Source organism: Mustelus asterias, chromosome 2 (genome assembly GCF_964213995.1).
Source record: "Mustelus asterias chromosome 2, sMusAst1.hap1.1, whole genome shotgun sequence".
In the NCBI taxonomy this organism is placed as follows: Eukaryota; Metazoa; Chordata; class Chondrichthyes; order Carcharhiniformes; family Triakidae; genus Mustelus; species Mustelus asterias.
This window is the reverse complement of record NC_135802.1, coordinates 94,745,662-94,770,243: the sequence shown is the minus strand read 5'-3', so window position 1 is coordinate 94,770,243 and position 24,582 is coordinate 94,745,662. Positions and strand designations below refer to the sequence as shown.

The window sequence follows — 24,582 nt, the reverse complement described above, 5'->3', positions numbered from 1 at the left end:
AACCATGTCTCTGTAATGGCCACCAAATCATACTCGTTCGCAATGATTTGTGCTGTCAACTCATTTACCTCATTTCGAATGCTACGAGCATTCAGATAAAGTGCCTTTAAGCTAGTTTTTTACCTTCTTTTAGAATTCTAATACTTCCATTAATAACATCTCCTGAGTTCTCCTTCCTTTTAACTTTTTTCCTTATTTTTGATGTAGTTGGAACATTCGCCCCACATTTTATCCTTGCTCCCTCAATCCCGGACTCCTTACATAGGTTCCTATTCCCCTGGCATATTAGTTTAAACCCTCCCCAACTGCTCTAGCAAACACTCCCCCTCGGACATCAGTCCCAGTCCTGCCCAGGTGTAACCCGTCCAATTTGTACAGGTCCCACCTCCCCCAGAACCGGTCCCATTGCCCCAGGACTTGCAGGGATGGGGGCCATAATTATTGAATATGGTTGGCATGGTGGCACAGTGGTTAGCACTGCTGCCTCTCAGTGCCAGGGACCCGGGTTCGATTCCTGGCTTTGGTCACTGTCTGTGTGGAGTTTGCATGTTCTCCCCGTGCCTGCGTGGGTTTCCTCCGGGTGCTCCGTTTCCTCCCACAATTTGAAAGACGTGCTGGTTTGGTGAATTGACCCGAACAGGTGCCAGAGTGTGGCAACTAGGGGAATTTCACAGTAACTTCATTGCAGTGTTAATGTAAGGCTTACTTGCGACTAATAAATAAATTTTTATATTTAAGAGCTTAGCGGGTTTCTGAAACACATTAGATATCTTGTGTTGTTGCTATAGTTGTGAGTTAAGTTCTGGTGCCTAAATAAATTCTTCCCTCTTTCTGTCACAGATGTATTCGGAGACCATTTGCTGTGCAGGGCGAGCACTGAGAAACACCTTTGTCGCACAGGCGCCTCACCTAGTAAGAGATCGTGTGACCACCACAGGCAAATGCAAGTATGTAAAAACAGAATCAGTCTATGGAGGCGGTTGTGAAGATCGAAGTTAAATATTTTGGTCATATTTTATTTGAGCAAAATTCAATAAATACATTTTTCACATTCTATTAGCATCTGCAGCGGAAGAAAGAATAATTACGAGAAGTTGGGGTATAAACTGGTTTAATATAGTTGTCCGTTATTTAGCTTGGAGCTAGCAAATTGATTGAAAATAGTTACAGAAGCAACTGTGAGAGATTCTACACAACAAAACCAATAGCTCACCTCTGTAATCTGAGCTCAAATCAAACCTAAGGAAATAGGCTGTCAGTCTTAATGGGATTGAAGTCCTAAGTGATATGCGCTTGCTCAGAAATCCCTCAGCCCAACTCTCAGTGAACTCCAAGCACACACAAGTGGTCAACATGCCATGTTCATTGGCAGTAAAGATCCTGGAAGACAGTTTCTGCTAGTTTGTACTTATTGGCCCAAATCTTCCAATCAGAGTTGGAACCTTTCTGACCACAATCAGATAAAAAAAAATACACACTTACCATCCTCTGCTTTTTCTGGGCAATCTTCTGATGGAAGATCCTGCCGAACAGGAAATCTTGTAAGGAGCAGCACAGAGAATCTGTGCAGAAACCAGACACCCCTTTTCACAGCACTAGCTGTCATGTCCTGGTAATAAGAGTTTAAATGTTCCAAAGCTGCTTTGAAAAGCTATGGAGAGATGGTAAGTGAATAAGGGGGTAAGGTGAGTAAGGGGATAGGACAGGTGAGGAAAGTGGGTAAGAGGGCAGTATGGTAGGTGGATAGGGTTGGTTAGGTTGGGTTGTGGTGAGTTGGGGCATCAGAGAGGTATCGGGGTGTCAGGTGATGGGGTTAATCAGTTAGGGTTGGCAGAGTTGGCGGGGGAAGGAGTTGGAGGGTCGGGAAGTTCATCAGGTGGTTTGGGCTAGTCAGGTCAGGTCGGCGGGGTGTTAAGGGACCAGGAGGGGGAATGTGGGGTTGGACAGTGAGGTGAGGTCAGGCCAGATAGGGGGGAATCTGGGTGAACAATTGAGAGGTAGGTGTGACCCCCCCTAACTGACATTTGACTATATTGAAATCATTCAACTAACTTCAATCACAGATAGAAGTGACTATTCATGCCAGGCAGAATGATGGTTGTTACAAATGTACGTCTATACTAGATATTCTCCCAGGTTTAGTGTTTCCAGTAAGTGAAGCCCACAATACGATGATCCAGAATTCGATTTTATCATATCGTGTTGTATGATATGATGACCTGGAGATGCTAGCAATTAAACATTTTGTTGGGTGAGGTGGCACGGTAGCACAGTGGTTAGCACTGCTGCTTCACAGCACCAGGAACCTGAGATCGATTTCCGGCTTGAGTCACTGTCTGTGTGGAGTTTGCACGTTCTCCCCGTGTCTGCGTGGGTTTTCTCCGGGTGCTCCGGTTTCCTCCCACATTCTGAAAGACATGCTGGTTAGGTGCATTGGCCATGCTAAATTCTCCCTTGGGTACCCGAACAGGCGCCGGACTGTGTTGACTAGGGGAATTTCATAGTAACTTCATTGCAGTGTTAATGTAAGCCTTACTTGTGACTAATAAATTAACTTTAAATTGATACTGTAATAAGCACATCAGAAACAGGAGCAGGAGTAGACCATTTGGCTACTTGGTCCTGCTCTGCCATTCAATAGAATCATGGCTGATCTTCTACCAATATTCCACTTTCCTGTCTGATTACGACTCAGGCTTGAATACTCTCAAAGACAGAGTATCCACAACTCTCAGGGGTTGACAATTCCAAAGATTCACAACTGTCTGAATGAAGAAAGTTCTCTGCACCTTAGACCTAAATGATCAAACCCTTATGCTGAGGCTGTACCCCAGTGTTCTAGATTCCCCAGCCAGGGGAAACAACAGTGTCTACCTTTTCAAGCCCCTCACCATTCTCTTATCAGACCAAATGGTGTGAAATGTGACTTGTCATATTGGCCGCCTGTTATATGTCCCACTTGATATTCAGTTCAATTGAAGCCAATGGAACTAAATACGAGTCTGAGAGTACAAGAGGCTGTTGATGCAGCAACTCCTGGTGGTGTGCTACCACTCAAGACGAACTTCAACCGCAATGAATCTCATCACTGCACATGAGAAATACAATTTCTCCTTCATTTGATCAGTATCTGATTCAAATTCCCAGAAGCAGGATGTGTCGTCTGGATTTGGTCTCTGGGTGACCTGAATTTCCAAGACTAAATAATCAAAATATCCTGAAGTATGATAGCGACTGCCTTTATTTTTTTGCTGCTTGGAAGCAGTAATTCATTTCCCGAAGCAGCCCAGGAGGTTTAGTTGCTTGCTGACTATGAATGACCATGATGGTAATCTGACGGAGCTGATTACTTGCCCTTTTACAGAAACAGTCTCTTTTTCACATTACACATATTGCAGTGCAATGAAAAAAATCAGACAAATTCTGTGAAAGGTTTGTGATCAGCTCTGCCAGGCAGTGAAGATTAAAGTCTACCCTCAACAGGTTTACTTCAGCAAATAAACTGTGGATTCCGATTACCAAACAAAAATTAGCATTCTGTCTTTTGAATAATATTGTTGTTGATACAAGGAGTCAATATTAATTTAACATACAAATGGTAGCCAGGAGAACATTCTTTACCTGAATGATGGCTATTCACTGGTAGAAGTTAATTAATAACCTACGTGAGATCTAATATTGTAAGTATTGTGCAATGAAGGCAGTCCCCTCTCTAGGTATCTTTCATTCCTTATGCAGCTGAAAAATAAGAAGGTATTTAAAATATATTGTAATGAAAGTTTTGTTATTTATCTATTCATTAATAGACAGTGTCAACAATTTTTGCTTATTTTAGGAACGTTTCTAGAACTTATTGCAGACTTGATAAGGGAATGAAATAGAATTTACTCTTTTCTCATATGGCCTATATGTCCCTGTAAGAATTGGGACCAAGAAACACCCTCCCTCCACAATGTCCCCCGAGGGTTACAGCAAAAATAACCATGTGACAGCTCTTTGCTAGATCAATCCATTATAGAATCGTAGAATCCTTACAGTGGGGAAGAAGGCCATTTGGCCCATCGAGCCTGCACCGACAACAATCCCACCCAGGTCCTATCCTCATAACCCCACGTATTTACCCTGTTAATCTGCCTGACACTAAGAGACAACTTATCATGGCCAATCCATCTAACCTGTGGGAGGAAACTAGAACACCTGGAGGAAACCAAACAGATACAGGGAGAACATGCAAACTCCACACAGTCACCCGAAGCCGGAATTAAACCAGGGTACTTGGCGCTGTGAGGCAGCAGTGATAACCACCGTGCCGCCTCTTGTCATTACTAATCCTACTCTTGCCCACGTCCTTGTATCTTCCACCAATTCAAATGACCATATATTCTCTTAAAGGATGCAATCATCTCTGCCTCAGCTGCTTCTAATGGCAAAACATTCCATGTACCAATAACCCACGCATAAAAAAACTTCTACTAACTTCACTTTGTGACGATTTTAAATTCAATGACTCCTTAATGGGGATGACCTTTCCTGGCCCTGTGGAGCTTAAGGATTTTAGTCAGTGGGAGAATTGGAGAATAGTGGGGAGCTGTGTCAGGACTGCTCCTGGACTCATTCCTGTCTTCAGCAAGATTTTCCCAGGAGTAGGTTGGAACCAGAATTGGCTGCCCACTTCAAGAAGGCCTCTGCAGGTGAACTTTGTCGAAGTGCCTATTTGACACTTTCAGCTTTCCTAATTTATTCTGATGATGCCCAAAAACAAATGTACATCAGGTTTAGGATATTTCTGTCCTGGCACATTGCTGGAAAAATGCCTAGTTGAGATGGTTTAGATTTAGGCCTCACTGTCTCAAACCATTGACTACCAAGTTTAAAGTGGCACTCAAACAGATCTCGATGCGAACTCAATTTACAATCTTTGAACTTTACAATATAGCAAGATACAATTTACATTAACACGTGATGTATGTTATTGTTTTCTAATTGGATTAAGAATTATTTAAGAGTTTTTAGAAGTATTTTCAAAGTCTTCTCAGTACTTATTCAATGAATAAAAAGATCTGAATCAGCTACATTCATAAGCACAAAATAGCACTGATCACTCTTCCAAATTATTTCTTTCAATGTAAGGATGTAAATTCACAGTGCGTTTTGACCTTTTCCGAATTAGCATTTAGTAATTGAATGCAAATAGTACCTGACCTGTTGAGGTTATTTAAATGTTTATACGTGAAATGCTGAGTACATTTCTATTATCAGAATTGCGCCAGGGAAAACTCAAAATAAGTTCATATGAAGAGCATTTCTTTAAACTTGAAACTGTTTGAACCATTTCTCATCCACAGGAGTAGCTGTGTGGGTTTTGAAATGGTGGACTGGTTGCTCGATCAATGTCCATTCATCTACACTCGGAGCAAGGCAGAGGGCATCTGGCAGATTTTGGCAGAACTGGGAATACTATCTTCAGGTAATCATATATGCTCAATGAATGAGATCATTTTAGGAATGAAGGGAAATTAGAATTACTCTCAACTTAGTTTCATCCTAGCTTCAGCTTCTGATTCCTCAAAAACGTGCAAACATTCACAGCTGGGTCACTAGCTGGCAGCACATAGGTTTACTTCTGCCTGCTGATTTAGAAAATGCCGCCTCAGAACATTATCATATTCAAACAACAAGGCACAGGTTTGGAGGTGCACTTACTGCAGCCATCCTGAGGTTACATAATGACAGTACCACCACACTGGTTTGTTTCAGTGGTGGGCAATATGGAGCTCTTGTGCCTTTGGCACTGGTGTTAAAAGGCTAGCATCATGAAACTAATGCCAATGTGTAGCAATGGCTAAAAATGTAGCACAGATACCTTGTCATTATATATATTTTCTATATTGTGACTTTGTTTTGCTTTTCAACAAAGATTTCTACTGTCATCAACCTTGTGTTATCCCTGCCAGTAAAATTCAAAGCAGATTCAGCAATACCAAGTTTTCCTCCCAGCTTACCTCCCACATTACCTGTTTTGCAAGTGATGCAAATACAAGAAGGCACAATGCTATATCTTAGCTTTAGATCTGCCAACTGAATATTATCACATTCAACCAGGATTATATTGTTGGAAACACAAATTATAAAGATATTACACTGTCAAGGTGCTTACAGGGTGCACGCATGTACCATTACCTATAAATCACTTACTTGCAATTGCATTATTTTACACAAGGTCAAGGCATAAATTAGACCATTGAGCATAACAGCAGCTGTAGTGCATGCCATTGAAATGATTTGAAAGATCTAATAGGCAAATACTTAGAAAAGCATTACTTATTAAAAGACAAATGGCATGAATTCAGGAAGCAAAGATTTAATTAAGCTGCGAGAGGCTTTTGAAGACCTTGCTATCATGGTGAACAGGGAATAGCAAAGTTGATATTGGTACACAATGCTTATAATGGACACAATCCTACCGCAATTTATCTGCTATATAGGGTGGCAGTTCATCCTCTCCATCTGCAACACTCCCATGATGTTGAAAAGGAACAACTGAAGTAGCAATGAAATAGATTTATTGCAGCACGGTGGCACAGTGGTTAACACTGCTGCCTCACAGTGCCAGGGACCCGGGTTCAATTCCCAGCTTGGGTCACTATCTACGTGGGGTTTGCACATTCTCCCCGTGTCTGCGTGGGGATGCTCCTGTTTCCTCCCACAGTCCAAAGATGTGCGGGTTAGGTGCATTGGCCATGCTAAATTTCCCCTTAGTGTCAGGGGGACTAGTTAGGGTAACTGCGTGGGATCATGGGGATAGGACCTGGGTAGGATTGTGGTCGGTGCAGACTCAATGGGCTGAATGGCCTCCTTCTGCACTACAGGATTCTATGATTCTATGACAACAAAATAATATCTCAAGATTACAGTGCTTCTATAAAGGAATAGCTTATGGTTTTGGATATTTTAGAATATTCCTGGGTTCTGTTATCAGAATGCTGAAAAATAAATTATGGGAAATGAAGTACATTTGTAAGGATAGGCCCTGATGGTGATACAACAACAGTTACGAATGTTTACCTATCACTGTTTTATACATTGAACCTGTTTATTTTGCAATTGCAGTCAGTGATGACTATTGTAAACTGTAATCTGAGAGCCGTTGGAAGTGAAAGCAGTAATTGTGGCCTCACAACGTGCAAACTACTGAGTGAACAGTCCCTTCCACCCAAAATGCTTGATGTGCTGGAGTTCATAACTAACTATAAGGAAAAGATGCAGGTTTAAGCAATTTCTAGATTTTAATGCGGAAACTGGACTTCTTGATTTTCTGAAAAATGTCGACAACCTTGCAACAACAACAATTTGCATTGATATAGCGTCGTGTATTGCATTCAGAAAAAGTCACCATGTGGATTGAGAGCAGGCAATCATTATTGAGCTAAGTTATCTGTAAATGTCCACAGAGTGGGTAATATAACAAAATGCTCAGATCTGGTAATATATTACACTCCCTCCCCATTTACAAAAACAACTTGTACATTAAAATGTAAAATTATACATTTATCTAAGTTCCCAGAAAACAATATGACTAAACCACCATCGGCAATACCTGAAAATTTAACAGGTTGGGTTGCATGCTTATTTTTGCTGTAACCACAACAATTTCACAGTCACCAGTAGATTCATTATTCCAGTTATTTTATGGAACTCAAATTCCACCATCTGCCATGGTGGGATTCGAACCCAAGTTCCCAGAATATTAGCTGAGTTTCCTGGATTAATAGTCTAGCGATAATACCACTAGACCATCACCTCCCCATAGTGAACTGTAACACACCACCACCAACAATAACCTCAAAACTGCAAGTGGCAGTAAATTATTAAACACTTCCTTAAAATGAAGGACAGCAACAAAATGAGCTGGAACAAATGGCTATTATTGTGCTGACTCTGACATGAGAAAGCCTGACTCGTCTTGTATCTTCAGTGCTAAGTTTATGATTAGTTCAGTATCTGACCCTGAGCCTTAGTGTTACTGGCCTGCGTGAAACAGTCACTTGCCAAAGAGTTGCTTTATCTGATGACCCTGATAACAATGGAGGATTTAATGAACATTTACACTGCAAAGAGGGCGTAGGCAGGGAGTGGTGTCACAAATGGTTAAGTGGCGTTACTTGGAGGAGGTGACAAGTAGTCGTTTCTATTATTCCATAGTGAAGGAGAGAGTCACTTTAATTTGTTGTCATCCACCTCTAAACAAAGACATCAGCAGCAATGTTTAAGGGGGTCAAGAAATAAACTATCTAATAGAAACATTGAATTAAGTTAGAAGAAAAAATTTAAACTTTACTAGAAACTCATTGAGAATTATCAAAATGTAAGGGCAGAGCAAAAAATAAATCATGTACAGCTTTTGTAGCATGAATAAATAATTTTTCTTTCTTTAAGATGTGACCCTGAGAAAATCAATCACTTTCTGTACTGCTCACTGAGGCTCAGGGTCAGAGGCTAAGAGACTGGACTCTTAAAGGTACTAAACAAGTACGCCGCTTTTCTTCTAATGTAGGCAGCACAACAATTATCATATGTTCCAGCCCATTTTGCTGCTGCCCTTCATATTAAAGTGTTCAATGATTTTCAGTTTTGAGGTTGTGGTTGGTGTTACAGATCACTCAATAAGTCCCTGTGTGAAAAGGCACTCTTCAATGCATGTCACAATCTGGAGCTATGAATAGTGAAGGTAGATGTTCGAATGTTTGTTGCGGGGGTGGAATTTCCCACATCCGTTTTTGGGGGAAAGAGAATGGAAGAAGGGGTGGAGAATAGGGCAGGAATCCAAAAAGGGGATTTACGTCAATGGGATTTCTCTGATCGATTGTTCCTCCCTTCCCACCAGTAACGTAACAGGAATCCCGACATTAAAAGTCAGGATCTCCATTTGCATTAATTTAAATATTATTATCAGGATTTTATGCCTGATAGCTCTCCACATTAGATTGTCCACTCACGTCAGTGTGAAGGTACACCAATATGAATTACAACGGGTCCCCACGATATACACTTGGCAAAAGGAACCCACTGGCAGTGCACAGATGAGTACAGTCCCTGGGGAGAGAGGATATTGCCTGAAAAGTATCCAGGCACTGCCCAGGCACTGCTGGGGTTGTGTTCTGTGGAGGTGGGAGGAGTTCTCTGGGGGGGGGTACTGGGGAATTCCGTGTGGCAATGGGTTCTACGGTGGGGATGGGGGGTGGTGATTGGGGAGTTCCATGGGGGTGGTATCTCCATATTTATTTTTTAAAACCAGGACAGCTTTTTAAAAAGGCTTTTAAAAAGCTAAGTTGTTGGCGGGACAGGCTCATTCAGAGCCCACCTTGCTAGCGTGACATTGTGGGACTGCCTCTTTACTTTTGGCAAAGAGTCTAAAAAGTTGGCAGGAATATCAGGTAATCCTACCCTCCGCTTTTCCCACCCGAGATGACACTCTGCAAAAAATCAGGTCGAACATGAGGAAGGAAACAACCTGCTGATCACCACCCATTGTCCTCCAACCACTGAAGACGCAGTGCTTCAACATGTTGAGCATCTCTTTAAAGAAGCATTGAGGGTAGCAAGAACACAGAAACACAGAATGAAAATCCATCTCTAAGAGTGTTCAGTAACAGCGTTGTGAAAATGAGGCAGCAACCCGGTGAGGTTGGAACACAGGACTACAGCACGTTATAGACAGGGCTAAGCGATCCCACAATCAACCGACCAGATCAACGCTCTGCAGTTCTGTCACAACCAGTTGTGAATTGCAATGGACAATTAAACAACCAACTGGAAGTCAAAACTCAATAATAGCCCTATCCTCAATGATGGGGGAGCTTGGCGCATCAGTGCAAAAGGCCAGGCTAAAGATTTTGCAACCATCTTCAGCCAGAAGTGCTGAGTGGATGATCCATCTAGGTGTTATTCTGAGGTCCTCTGCCTCATTGATACCAGTCTTAAGCCAATTCGATTCACTTCAAATGATGTCAAGAAACCATAGAAACCATAGAAACCCTACAGTACAGAAAGAGGCCATGCTCACTGAAACTCAGTTTGGGCTCTCCCAGTGCCACTCAGCTCCTGACTACATACAGCCCTAGTCCAAACATTTCAAAAAGGACAGGTTCCAGAGATGAGTCTGCACCGACCACAATCCCACCCAGGCCCTATTCCCATATCCCTACATATTTACCCACTAATCCCTCTAACCTATGCATCTTAGGACACTAAGTGCAATTTTTTTTTAGCATGGCCAATCAACCTAACCCGCACATCTTTGGATTGTTGAAACAATTGAAGGCTCTGGATACTGGAAAGACTATGGGCCCTGACAATATCCTAGCTATTCCATTGAAGACTCGTTCCCAGAACTACTCGTGCTCTGCACCACGCTCTTCCAGTACAGCTAAAACACTGTCACCCAACCGATGTGGAAAATTGCCCAGATATATCCTGTCCACAAAAAACAGGACAAATCCAACCTGGTCAATTACATCCCCATCTGTCTACCCTCGATCATCAGCAGTATTGTTGATCTATCAAATGACATTTGCTCAGCATTAACCTGCTCACTGAAACTCAGTTTGGGCTCTCCCAGTGCCACTCAGCTCCTGACTACATACAGCCCTAGTCCAAACATTTCAAAAAGGACAGATTCCAGAGATGAGGTGAGAATGCTTGTCCTTGAAATAAAGGCAGTTTTTGACAGTGGCCTCAAGGATCTTTGGCAAAATAGAAGTCAATGGGAATCAGAGGGAAAACTCCCCACTGGTTGGTATCAAACCTAGCACAAAGGAAGATGGTTGTGATTTTTGGAGACCAATTATCACACCCCCAAACATCGTTGCAGGAGTTCCCTGTGTAATGTCTTAGGCCCAATCAACCCAGCTGCTTCATTAATAACCTTCTCTCCACGATAAGTTCAGAAGTGGGGGATGGTCACTGATGAATGTTCAGCACCATCCTCAGATACTGAAGCAGTTCATATCCAAATGTAGCAAGACCTGGACAATATCCAGGCTTGGGCTGACAAGTGGAAAGTAATTTTTATGCTACACAAGTGCTCTTATCAATGTTGCTGGCTACTTCCTCAAAGAACTCCAATACATTAGTCAAACATGATTTCCCCTTCAAAAAACCATATTGACTCTGCTTGAATGCATTGAGATTTTCTAAGTGCCCTGCTGTAACCATCTTAATAATAGACTCCAGCAATTTCCCTTGAAAGATGGCAGGAATACCAAGCTTGGAATGTCTCCCCCCTCCCCCTTCTTGAATAAAGGAGTCACATTCACTATTTTCCGATCAGATGGGACATTTCCAGAATCTAGGGAATTTTGGAAAATTAAAACCTACTTTCTCAGCAGCCACTTCTTTTAAGACCCGAGGATGAAGTCAATCAGGACTTGGGGACTTGTCAACTTAATCCCTATAATTCTCCCAGTAACCTTTCCCTGGTTATTGTAATTGGTTTAAATTCCTTCCTCCCGTTCACTTCTTAATTAACAATTAGTTCTGGGGTGTTATTTGTATCCAGTACAGTGATGATGGATGAAAATATCTGATTGATTCATCCAACTTTTCCCGATCCGCCTCACTCTCTGGAGAATAAACTTCTAATTCATTTACTCTTTTCTTTCATAAATATCTATAGAAAATCTTATTATCTGTTTTCATGTTTCTAGCTAGTTTTCTCTTGTATTCTGATTTCTCCCATCTTATTATTTTAATCATTCTTTGCTGCTTTTACATTCTTTTGAATCTTCTGACCCGCCACTTATCTTCATAGCATTCTACATTTTTTCTTTCAATTTGATACTGGGTGGAATTTTTCAAAAAAGTGAAGTGTCAGGTTCAGCCTGAAAACCAATGTGTTTCTTCCTAGAGAAACAGGCAAGTTTTCTCTCCAGATCTTCTAACACTTTGTTAAAAAAAAACACAAGGGAGTGTGTTTTATACCATCATTCCTGAGGGGCAGGACAAAAAGATGCCAGCAAAGCCAGCTCCACGGAGATTGGGATGTCACGATCTCAAGTTGAAGTTAATGATTCCCCTCCCCCATTATCGCCGGCATTGGGGCATCAGAGCCCCATCCCCCTTCTCCCCCCCAGCAATGCAGGCATCCACCCCCCACAATGTACACATCCTCCCGCCCCCACATCGCCTGCCCCCTCAACATAATGGAAAGTCCCCAATGCAGTTCCCTCGATGCCCCACCTCTGGCAACCTGGCAGTGCCAACCTGGGGATGCAGTGGCACAGTGGTATTGCCACTGGACTAGTAACCCAAAGACCCAGGGCAATGGTCTGGGGACCCAAGTTCAAATCCCACCATGGCAGATGGCAACATTTGAATTCAATAAAAATCTGGAATTAAGAGTCTGATGATGACCATGAAATATTGTCGATTATCATAAAAACTCATCTGATTCACTAAAGTTTTTCGGGAAGGAAATCTGCTGTCCTTACCTGGTCTAGCCTACAAGTCACTCCAGATCCACATCAATGTGGTTGACTCTTAAATGTTCTCAGGAATGGGCAATAAATGGTGTGGTGCCACTTATCAGCCCAAGCCTGGATATTAGGGGAATTGTTTTTTTTGTGTCTACACACTCATGTTCCTTATAAACATCTTCAAACTGTTGCTCTGAAACATTAATAGCAGTAATTGAAGACTGCAAACAATCTCTAATTGGAACACCTTTTGGTTGGAGCAAGACAAGAGTGTAAGAGAAGTACTGTGTATATAAATGGGATGAAAAGAATTAAACTGACCCACCTGTTGCTTCGCTTCTTATTGGTTCCATTACTGATGAAGTGATTCAGTGTTCTTCTTTGAAATAGTGCTGTGGAATCGTTTATGTCCACCTGAATCTCCAGATGGGGCCTTAGTTTAACATCTCAGCTGGAAGATGAGCTCCTCCAGCAGTGCTGTGATTCCTCTATACTGTATTCAGAGTAGCAGCATAGATTCATTACTTTGTTGGATGCATCCATTAAACTAACTAATATTGTGAAATAGGAAAGAGCATTGGTTAAAAACAGTAATAAAATCCCTTTGCCCTAATATCAGTTACACACAATATGACATGCCACTTCTTTCACATTGACGGCCAAACGGATGAATTAGTAATCATTTTCATCAAACAAGTGGAATGCATTTAGATATCTGTATGCAACATTTTATAATTTATTTCACCATTCAAGAGATTAAGATTGTCCATAGGATATATATAGTTAGGGTTAGGGTTTGGTTTGTTGAATTTTGCCAAAGAAAAATGGAAGGAGTTGAATTGACCTTTATTCATTTTGAAGTATCATTAGTGTTTGAATTTTAAAAGAACTTGGAATAAATTATGAGCCTTCAATGTGAATTAAGCGGCACGGTAGCACAGTGGTTAGCACTGCTGCTTCACAGCTCCAGGGTCCCGGGTTCGATGCTCGGGTCACTGTCTGTGTGGAGTTTGCACATTCTCCTCGTGTCTGCGTGGGTTTCCTCCGGGTGCTCTGGTTTCCTCCCACAGTCCAAAGATGTGCAGGTTAGGTTGATTGGCCAGGTTAAAAATTGCCCCTTAGAGTCCTGAGATGCGTAGGTTAGAGGGATTAGCGGGTAAATATGTGGGGGTAGGGCCTGGGTGGGATTGTGGTCGGTGTGGACTCGATGGGCCGAATGGCCTCCTTCTGCACTGTAGGGTTTCTATGATTTCTATGAATGTGAAGCTCAGCAAATGGTGATGTAATTCCCTTCCATCAGCCATGGTTCAAAATGTTACTTATTCAGGGACACTCGTGGGTGGTTTGTCTCTAACTACATCTTGTTGTTGATGCAATTATAAGAATGTTATTTTAGCTCGACCATTGTAATGACATGAATTCATGCTACATCAATGGAGCAGGTTTGGAGAAAGCAAAAGGACATTAAGGACACATCACATGTTGTTTCATTTTATGTGGAGATTTGAAATCTTATTTAAATAAGTCTGAAGTGTGAAAATTAAAATAAATGGTGGCACAAGCAGCGAAAATTGTGTTGGGTGACTGCTTTTCGTTTCTTTTGTAGCAGTGTGTTTTTTCCAGATGATACAGGCACTTTAAATACCATGCTTGATTGAATGAGAAATCTTTATTGGACTCTATCAACAAATGACATGCCATCCACTTTCTACAACAAGACAGTCCACAGACTGGGCTGTAATTAATGGTTTTCATTTAAGTCTTGCAGTACAATCGTGTCATAGGACAGATCACTGAAAGATTTCACAACTGATACATTCCTTTCATAGTGACGGGAAAGCAAGAGGATTTTCAAGATAAGGACATCTGCTACCAGTTTTCAGATGACCAATGTGATGTCCTGGTCTGCCCCTTCGGAAAGGAGGAGGAGTGGATAAATGGTGTAAGACTTCTAGGGCACTTAGTCCCTTACATTCAACCCAGAGCAAATCTGCAGATAACGTTAGTATACTTTAAAAATTATTTTTTTCATTTTAAATTATTGTCCCCTTTTTAGAACCACGTGATCAGGAGGGAAAAGGGAGTGAAACAGGGAAATGTCATCTTGTGGTACAACTCAGTGGGGATCATGTTGACTTTGAGTGAGCGTCTAAAAGAGCTAATACCTAAATAGCTGCCTGATTGTACGCCTCCCAATTTTCACTTCCAGTGAAATTTACGGCCCATTCAATGCTAGATGCTCCACAGACTCAGTATTGTATATGTTTAATTTGGGTCAACTTGCCCTGGATGAAGTGTGATTTCAAAAGGATTGAAAATATAAGCTGTTTTATATATTGATTTAAAATCTTCAAGCACTTTGCTGGCTGAAGTCACTTTTTGCACCTGCACGTTCAAAACCCAGTATTGCTTCATTGACTAAGTTGAAAGGCTGCCAGGGGAGAAGAATCAGGCAGCCATAAATAAGTCATTGCAAATAGATGATGTTGATAAAACAAACATTGCGATCAAGATTGTCAATAGCTAAATCCGCCTGATGTCACCAAAACAAATATCATTGTTGTACAATTTTATTCCTGCTGCTACTTCTCAGTGGAAATGCTGTACTAATGGAGAGGGCAGGCACTGGGTGAGTATTTCTATATATTGGTGTATATGTTGTGACTTTTACACATCAAGCCAAAATCAAAGGGTTTGGTTAAATGGCATTAGAAAGGGTGGTTGGACTGGCATGGGTAAGGACTGCAACACTGAAGGTGAAACAATACTAGAGGAAGGAGGGGAAAGTAGTAAAATGGAGTGAGACAGAGGCGGATGATACAGCAAGGATTAGTGCTAAGGGCTAAGAGGAATGAATAAAAGAGGTGGAGGAGTGGCACTGTTAATCAAGGAGAGTGTAACGGCTGCGGAAAGGCATTTCGAAGGGGATCTGCCGACAGAGGTAATATGGGCTGAGGTTAGGAATAGGAAAGGAGCGGTCACGTTGTTAGGAGTTTACTATAGGCCCCCAAATAGTAATAGAGATGTGGAGCAAGAAATTGCTAAGCAGATTATGGATAGGTGTGGGGGTCACAGGGTAGTTGTCATGGGGGACTTTAACTTTCCAAATATTGATTGGAGCCTTTATAGGTCGAATAGTTCGGATGAGGCAGTTTTTGTGCAGTGTGTGCAGGAGAGGTCCCTGACACAATATGTGGATAAGCCGACAAGAGGTGGGGCCACATTGGATTTGGTAATGGGTAGTGAACCGGGCCAAGTGTTGGATTTGGTTGTGGGAGAGCACTTTGGAGATAGTGACCACAATTCGGTGTCTTTTGTTATTGCAATGGAGAGGGAGAGGGCCATGCGGCAGGGCATAGTTTACAATTGGGGGAGAGGTAATTATGATGCAATCAGGTGGGAATTAGGAAGCATAGGATGGGAACAAAAATTGTCAGGGAAAGGCACTAATGAAAAGTGGAACTTTTTCAAGGACCCAATACTGCGTGTCCTTGATAGGTATGTCCCTGCCAGGCAGAGAGGAAATGGCCGAGTGAGGGAACCATGGTTCACAAAAGAGGTGGAATGTCTTGTCAAGAGGAAGAAGGAAGCATATGTAAGATTGAGAAAACAAGGTTCAGTTGGCTCGATGGAGGGTTACAAGTTAGCAAGAAATGAGCTGAAAAAGGGGCTTAGGAGAGCTAGGAGGGGGCATGAGAAGTCCTTGGTGGGTCGGATCAAGGAAAACCCCAAGGTTTTTTACTCTTATGTGAGGAATAAAAGAATGACCAGGGTGAGGTTGGGGCCGGTCAAGGACGGCAGTGGGAATTTGTGCATGGAATCAGAAGAGATAGGAGAGGTGATGAATGAATACTTTTCTTCAGTGTTCACCAAGGAGAGGGGCCATGTTTTTGAGGAAGAGAAGGTGTCACAGGCTGATAGGCTGGAGGAAATAGATGTTCGGAGGGAAGATGTACTAGCAATTTTGAATAAACTGAAAGTTGATAAGTCCCCTGGGCCTGATGAAATATATCCTAGGAGTCTTTGGGAGGCAAGGGATGAGATAGCAGAGCCTTTGGCATTGATCTTTGCGTCCTCACTGTCCACAGGGGTGGTCATGATGTGGAGATGCCGGCGTTGGACTGGGGTAAACACAGTAAGAAGTTTAACAACACCAGGTTAAAGTCCAACAGGTTTATTTGGTAGCAAAAGCCACACAAGCTTTCGAAGCTCTAAGAAGAGGCTTAGAGCTTCGAAAGCTTGTGTGGCTTTTGCTACCAAATAAACCTGTTGGACTTTAACCTGGTGTTGTTAAACTTCTTACAGGGGTGGTGCCAGAGGACTGGAGAGTGGCGAATGTGGTTCCTCTGTTTAAGAAAGGGAATAGAAATGACCCTGGTAATTATAGGCTGGTTAGTCTTACTTCGGTGGTCGGTAAGTTGATGGAAAAGGTCCTCAGGGATAGGATTTACGACCATTTAGAAAGATGCAGCTTAATCCGGGATAGTCAGCACGGATTTGTGAAGGGCAAGTCTTGCCTCACAAATTTGAAAGAATTTTTTGAGGAGGTAACTAAGTATGTAGATGAAGGTAGTGCAGTTGATGTCATATACATGGATTTTAGTAAGGCGTTTGATAAAGTCCCCCATGGTCGGCTTATGAAGAAAGTAAGGATGTGTGGGATAGAGGGAAGTTTGGCCGATTGGATAGGTAACTGGCTATCTAACAGAAGACAGAGGGTGGTGGTGGATGGAAAATTTTCGGACTGGAAACCGGTTACCAGCGGAGTGCCACAGGGATCAGTGCTTGGTCCTCTGCTATTTGTCATTTTTATAAATGACTTGGAGGAGGGGGCTGAAGGGTGGATCAGTAAATTTGCTGATGACACCAAGATTGGTGGAGTAGTGGATGAGGTGGAGGGCTGTTGTAGGCTGCAAAGAGTAATTGATAGGATGCAGAGCTGGGCTGAAAAATGGCAAATGGAGTTTAACCCTGGCAAATGCGAGGTGATTCATTTTGGTAGGACAAATTTAAATGTGGATTACAAGGTCAAAGGTAGGGTTCTGAAGAATGTGGAGGAACAGAGAGATCTTGGGGTTCATATCCATAGATCTCTGAAGGTTGCCACTCAAGTGGATAGAGCCGTGAAGAAGGCCTATAGTGTGTTGGCGTTCATTAAAAGGGGGTTTGAGTTTAAGAGCCGTGGGGTATGCTGCAACTGTACAGGACCTTGGTGAGACCACATTTGGAATATTGTGTGCAGTTCTGGTCACCTCACTATAAGAAGGATGTGAAGACACTGGAAAGAGTGCAAAGGAGATTTACCAGGATGCTGCCTGGTTTGGAGGGTAGGTCTTATGAGGAAAGGTTGAGGGAACTTGGGCTTTTCTCTTTGGAGCGGAGGAGGTTGAGAGGAGACTTGATAGAGGTTTATAAGATGATAAAAAAACATAAGAACATAAGAAATAGGAGCAGGAGTAGGCCATCTAGGCCCTCGAGCCTGCCCCGCCATTCAATAAGATCATGGCTGATCTGACGTGGATCAGTACCACTTACCCGCCTGATCCCCATAACCCTTAATTCCCTTACCGATCAGGAATCCATCCATCCGCGCTTTAAACATATTCAGCGAGGTAGCCTCCACCACCTCAGTGGGCAGAGAATTCCAGAGATTCACCACCCTCTGGGAGAAGAAGTTCCTCCTCAACTCTGTCTTAAACCGACCCCCCTTTATTTTGAGGCTGTGTCCTCTAGTTTTAACTTCCCTACTAAGTGGAAAGAATCTCTCCGCCTCCACCCTATCCAGCCCCCGCACTATCTTATAAGTCTCCATAAGATCCCCCCTCATCCTTCTAAACTCCAACGAGTACAAACCCAATCTCCTCAGCCTCTCCTCATAATCCAAACCCCTCATCTCCGGTATCAACCTGGTGAACCTTCTCTGCACTCCCTCCAATGCCAATATATCCTTCCTCATATAAGGGGACCAATACTGCACACAGTATTCCAGCTGCGGCCTCACCAATGCCCTGTACAGGTGCATCAAGACATCCCTGCTTTTATATTCTATCCCCCTCGCAATATAGGCCAACATCCCATTTGCCTTCTTGATCATCTGTTGTACCTGCAGACTGGGCTTTTGCGTCTCATGCACAAGGACCCCCAGGTCCCTTTGCACGGTAGCATGTTTTAATTTGTTTCCATTGAGATAGTAATCCCATTTGTTATTATTTCCTCCAAAGTGTATAACCTCGCATTTATCAACGTTATACTCCATCTGCCATATCCTCGCCCACTCACTCAGCCTGTCCAAATCTCTCTGCAGATCTTCTCCGTCCTCCACACGATTCACTTTTCCACTTATCTTTGTGTCGTCTGCAAACTTCGTTACCCTACACTCCATCCCCTCCTCCAGATCATCGATATAAATGGTAAATAGTTGCGGCCCGAGTACCGATCCCTGCGGCACGCCACTAGTTACCTTCCTCCAACTGGAAAAACACCCATTTATTCCGACTCTTTGCTTCCTGTCGGATAGCCAGTCCCCAATCCACTTTAACACACTACCCCCAACTCCGTGTGCCCTAATCTTCTTCAGCAGCCTTTTATGGGGCACCTTATCAAACGCCTTTTGGAAATCCAAAAACACCGCATCCACCGGTTCTCCTCCATCAACCGCCCTAGTCACATCTTCATAAAAATCCAACATGTTCGTGAAGCACGACTTTCCCCTCATGAATCCATGATGAGGGGGATAGATAGAGTGAACGTTCAAAGACTATTTCCTCAGGTGAATGGAGCGGTAACTAGGGGGCATAACTATAGGGTTCATGGTGGGAGATATAGGAAGGATGTCCGAGGTAGGTTTTTTACTCAGAGAGTGGTTGGGGTGTGGAATGGACTGCCTGCAGTGATAGTGGAGTCAGAAACTTTAGGAACATTTAAGAAGCTATTGGATAGGCACATGGAGTACTTCGGGATGATAGGGAGGAAATAGCTTGATCTGGGTTTCAGACAAAGCTCGGCACAACAACGTGGGCCGAAGGGCCTGTTCTGTGCTGTACTGTTCTATGTTCTATGTTCTAATTATATGGTTAAAGGTGGGTGTGGGGAGTGAAAGGGAAAATAGAGCATGGTCAGAGGCTGAGAGAGGAGGGAGGAGATGGACGAGGTGAGAACTATAGGACTGCGATGGAAGTCCTTGGAGAGGTAGCACAGAGAGGCCAAGAGGGAGAGGGAGAATTGAGAAGAAGCTGGACTACAACAGGGGAAGAGAGAGAGGTAAGGAAGTGTAGGGTTAGAGGCCAAAAGTGGGAAAGCGAAGAGATGAAGACCATTGAGGAAAACAGTACAACATGAGTAGAGTGGATGGCACACTCAACTCTGCATCAAATGTTTCTGGGTTCAAATCCCACTCCAGGACTTGTGTGCGAAAATCAAAGCTGACACTCCGGTGCAGCATTAAGGGAGTGCTGCATCCTAAAGGTCAGAGAGGTCATAGAGGTTTACAGCATGGAAACAGGCCCTTCGGCCCAACTTGTCCATGCAGCCCTTTTTTTAAAAACCCCTAAGCTAATCCCAATTGCCCACATTTGGCCCATATCCCTCTATACCCATCGTACCCATGTAACTATCTAAATGCTTTTTAAAAGATAAAATTGTACCCGCCTCTGCTACTACCTCTGGCAGCTTGTTCCAGATACTCGCCACTCTGTGTGTGAAAAAACTGCCCCTCTGGACACTTTTGTATCTCTCCCCTCTCACCTTAAACCTATGCCCTCTAGTTTTAGACTCCCTTACCTTTGGGAAAATATATTGACTAGCTAGCTGATCTGTGCCCCTCATTATTTTATAGACCTCTATAAGATCATCCCTCAGCCTCCTACGCTCCAGAGAAAAAAGTCCCAGTCTATCCAGCCTCTCCTTATAACTCAATCCATCAAGTCTCGGTAGCATCCTAGTAAATCTTTTCTGCACACTTTCTAGTTTAATAATATCCTTTCTATAATAGGGTGACCAGAATTGCACACAGTATTCCAAGTGTGGCCTTACCAATGTCTTGTACAACTTCAACAAGATATTCCAACTCCTGTATTCAATGTTCTGACCGATGAAACCAAGCATGCTGAATGCCTTCTTCATCACTCTGTCCACCTGTGATTCCACTTTCAAGGAGCTATGAACATGTACCCCTAGATCTCTTTGTTCTGTAACTCTCCCCAATGCCCTACCATTAACTGAGTAAGTCCTGCCCTGGTTCAATCTACCAAAATGCGTCATCTCGCATTTATCTAAATTAAACTCCATCTGCCATTCGTCAGCCCACTGGCCCAATTGATCAAGATCCCATTGCAATTGGAGATAACTTTCTTCACTGTCCACTGTGCCACCAATCTTAGTGTCAGCTGCAAACTTACTAACCATGCCTCCTATATTCTCATCCAAATCATTAATATAAATGACAAATAACAGTCATTTTTTCTTTGGATGAGATATAATACCAAGGCCTATCTTTCATCTCAGGTGGATATTAAAGATCCAATGTCACTAATGTTTATCCCTGCAAAAACAGATTATCTGGCCATTATCACATTGCTCTTTATGGGAGCTTGCTGTGTGCATATTGGCTGCTACATTTCCTATATTACAAAACTAACTACACTTCAAAAAGTACTTCATTGGCTGTAAAGTACTTTGGGACATCTATTGGTTGAGAAAGGTGCTTTATAAATGAAAGGCTCTCTTTCTTTTAGAAGGCATGAGGGGCAATGTTCGAGAAAGATTATAACCTGGGGGCAAGTGAAGAATGGCAGCATGAAGATAATAGCACTGAATGGAAGCAGATTGAACTGAGCGATTCTGGGAACCATTTCTAGCAGGCTAACAGCTGGTGGGAAGCAGCCATGACGGTAGGCCAGGGAAAGGGCTTTGATACATTGCAGATAAACAGGAAACAGAAATAACTTTCTCAGAGGTGGGTGGAGTGTGGAGCAGAAAAGAGAAACAAAAAAAAGAATTAATGAGCAATTCAAAAACTTGTCTGTTGGTGCTGACAAATTTATTTAAAGAATAAATTTGTCAGCACCAACACTTGGGGTGCAATTAGGGCACCAGAGAGGCCACATGACCTTACTAGCGCTGGGAGCTTTGCAACTGCCAGCTGGAGATTTCATTCATTTTGAGTGATTTGTAGTGTTACAGGGTCACCCACATCATCACTACTAAACTGGCAGACAGGATTTAAGTAGTAGTAATGTTACAGCCAACTAATACATTCAGTGATCAGATTACTATTGAAAAGGCCAGTAGAATGCCACCTATAACAACAACTACATTCATATTGTAACAACTACATTCATATTGTAACAACTACATTCATATTGTAACAACTACATTCATATTGTAACATGCTTCAGAAGAGTGATCATCAAACAGAATTTGACACCAAACCACAGAAAGAGCTATTAGGACAGGTGACGAAAAGCTTGGTAAAAAGGCAGGTTTTCAGGAGTAAATTCAAGGGCAGGGAGAGAGGCAGAGAGGTTTGTAGGGAAGTATCATGGGAAATGTCACATTTTATGAGCATTTGAATGTTAGAATCCAATAGGAATGTTTACACTGCAACTTCCAATGGAATGCATAACCACAAACCAATTACACTTACATTTCCCCAACCACTGCTACCACCTTACATTTTAGCCATTTTCCATCAGCTGGGAATGAAATTCCTTAGTGATTCCTGTTAAAAAGTACATGTGTGGTTGTCTAAGCTATGGTGCCAATCATGGTGGAATATCTGCTTAACCTGCTAGAAGAATAGCTGGGTGTGCATTACTGGAATTCAACATCATAGATGTTCCATCCATTATTTTTTGAAGCATGCTTGTATTTCTGATATTGTGATCTAGGCAGGCAATGTTCACACTGGGAACAGGATTTCATCAAGTGACCCCCTAAGACATCTAGTAGTTGCAATACAAATTAGCCTCTTGGGTGAGAAACCAGAGTTAGTTGGTGCCCATAGAACTGTATTTTTATAAAGTAATTTCATTTACCAGGAAATGGACTGACAAACAAAACTCATTATTTCAGGTAAAATGTAGCATTTGCACGAGTTGTAATTACTCAAATACTTGTTTAATATGTCTTTCCGATTTATGTATAGATGATCAATGCATGCAACTCAATAGAGTGCCCTCACAGAAAACTATTAATCTGCTCAAAATTCTGGAGCCCTGTATTATCAGAAATCTATATAAAAATTATTCTCACAGAAGAACAATCTGCAGCAGCTTGTTAAATTGTGTTTACATCTGGAAGCTGTTCTTAATCCACATTTATATTGCAATAATTGCTGCAGTGCTGGCTCTGTTTCTATATTATTAAGGTTACTCTGCTTACCCAGATACATGTCCTCAAATGTATGTACAAATGCAGCTACCAGTCTGCCCGTGATGGTGAGATGATCCTCATGATGCAAAAGTGATCAAGAGAAAGTCAATTCCTTTGAGCCACTTAAAAATTGATTAATAGTAAAAGGGACTGGTCGATTGTTTTGAACTTTACAAAAAGGCCTGCACTGGCTTTACAAAGCAAAATACTGCAGATGCTGTAAAGTAAAACAAAAGTGCTGGAAATAGTCAGCAAGTCAGGTCGAACCTGTGGAGAGAGAAACAAAGATAACATTTCAGGTCAACGGCCTTTCGTCAGAGCTGGAAGAAGTTAAGATGTAATAGGTTTTAGATAAGTACTGTTATTCAGCTTTTAATTGAAACGCCTTGCAAGTTTTCCTGTTTAATGAGACAAACGAGAATATTAGTTGACTCCTTAATTCATCCAACAGTTTCTTTATTTATTTAACACTTTCAGTACCAACTCAAACACAAACAGTTGCAACTCATTCACTCTTTTACTAAACTTTAACTCTTAACTGCACATTAACTTTAATTATTTAACTGAAAATAGACACTACCGAGTTTAGGGAAAACCTTGGCCAAGAAATAACCCCGATGTAGAATCTATCTTCTTCTCTGAAGTATCCTTCAGGGCACATGTCCTACAATGGTTAGTCTCTATAGAATTGTCGCTGGCAAACAAAGGATTGCAGTGACTTTTATCCACAAATCCTTCACTTGCTTCCAGAAGATTCTCTGTCATCCAGCCAACTGTGTAACCAGAAACTGATCACATGGCTCGAACATCCAATGAAATTACTTGTGAAAGACGCTATTGTGCTTACTTCAAACTTCACGTTCCACAAATAATGGCAATATAATTTGGAGCCATGATGTCTGAGTCAATGTAAACAGCTTCATTTATTTTGACCAACTTAATAGAGACTTAATAGAGGCATACAAGGTGATCAGGGGATTAGATAGGGTGGATAGTGAGAGCCTTTTTCCTCGGATGGTGTTGGCTAGCACGAGGGGGCATAGCTTTAAATTGAGGGGTGAGAGATATAGGACAGATGTTAGAGGTAGGTTCTTTACTCAGAGAGTAGTAAGGGCGTGGAATGCCCTGCCTGCAGCAGTGGTGGACTCGTCAACATTGAGAGCGTTCAAGTGGTTATTGGATAAACATATGGATGATATTGGAATAGTGTAGATTAGAGGGGCTTTAGATTGGTACCACTGGTCGGCGCAACATCGAGGGCCGAAGGGCCTGTACTGCACTGTAATGTTCTATGTTCTATGTTCTAACACAGAAAGCTACAAACCACAGTTCCCAGACCAGATATCTTTACGACCTGCATCTGGGTTTAATTATAAATTGACCAAAAATCCCAGCATGCTTAACTCCCAGCCAGGATAGCCATTTTAAAGCCACTTTTGCCATTATTGTTGTTAAACCATAGTTGTAGCCGTTCTTTCTCTGTCAACAGTATAGAGGCAGGTAAAGCGGGTAGTGGAGAAAAAAAACCAGACGTCTGTGAAGGGGTAGAAGGTAATGTCGATTTAAATGTTTGAGTAGTCTCACATCTTACCTTTCCTCGAATTACTGTCCATCACAGCATTTTCCTGGCCACAGTGCTGAAATAAAAGTTGCACAAAACAAACATTCCAAACTGATTTTATAAATGAAGATATTGAATAAACAGATAAAGGTGAACCCTTATGCATTTTCTTTGTGA

The 24,582-nt window shown here is 42.2% G+C and overlaps 1 protein-coding gene across 2 annotated transcripts in view; it reads left to right on the top strand.

The window, feature by feature from the left end:
- The window catches only part of rapgef5a (Rap guanine nucleotide exchange factor (GEF) 5a), a 190,092-nt gene that overhangs the window by 27,502 nt on the left and 138,008 nt on the right, over positions 1-24,582 (top strand). The window contains exons 3-5 of one of the 2 annotated variants that reach the window (XM_078238589.1): positions 841-947; positions 5,346-5,467; positions 14,303-14,474. In XM_078238589.1, coding sequence (XP_078094715.1) covers positions 841-947; positions 5,346-5,467; positions 14,303-14,474 — 401 coding nt within the window. Of the gene's footprint in view, positions 1-840; positions 948-5,345; positions 5,468-14,302; positions 14,475-15,078; positions 15,103-24,582 lie in introns of those variants that run through there. The other variant, XM_078238599.1, reaches the window with a different exon arrangement.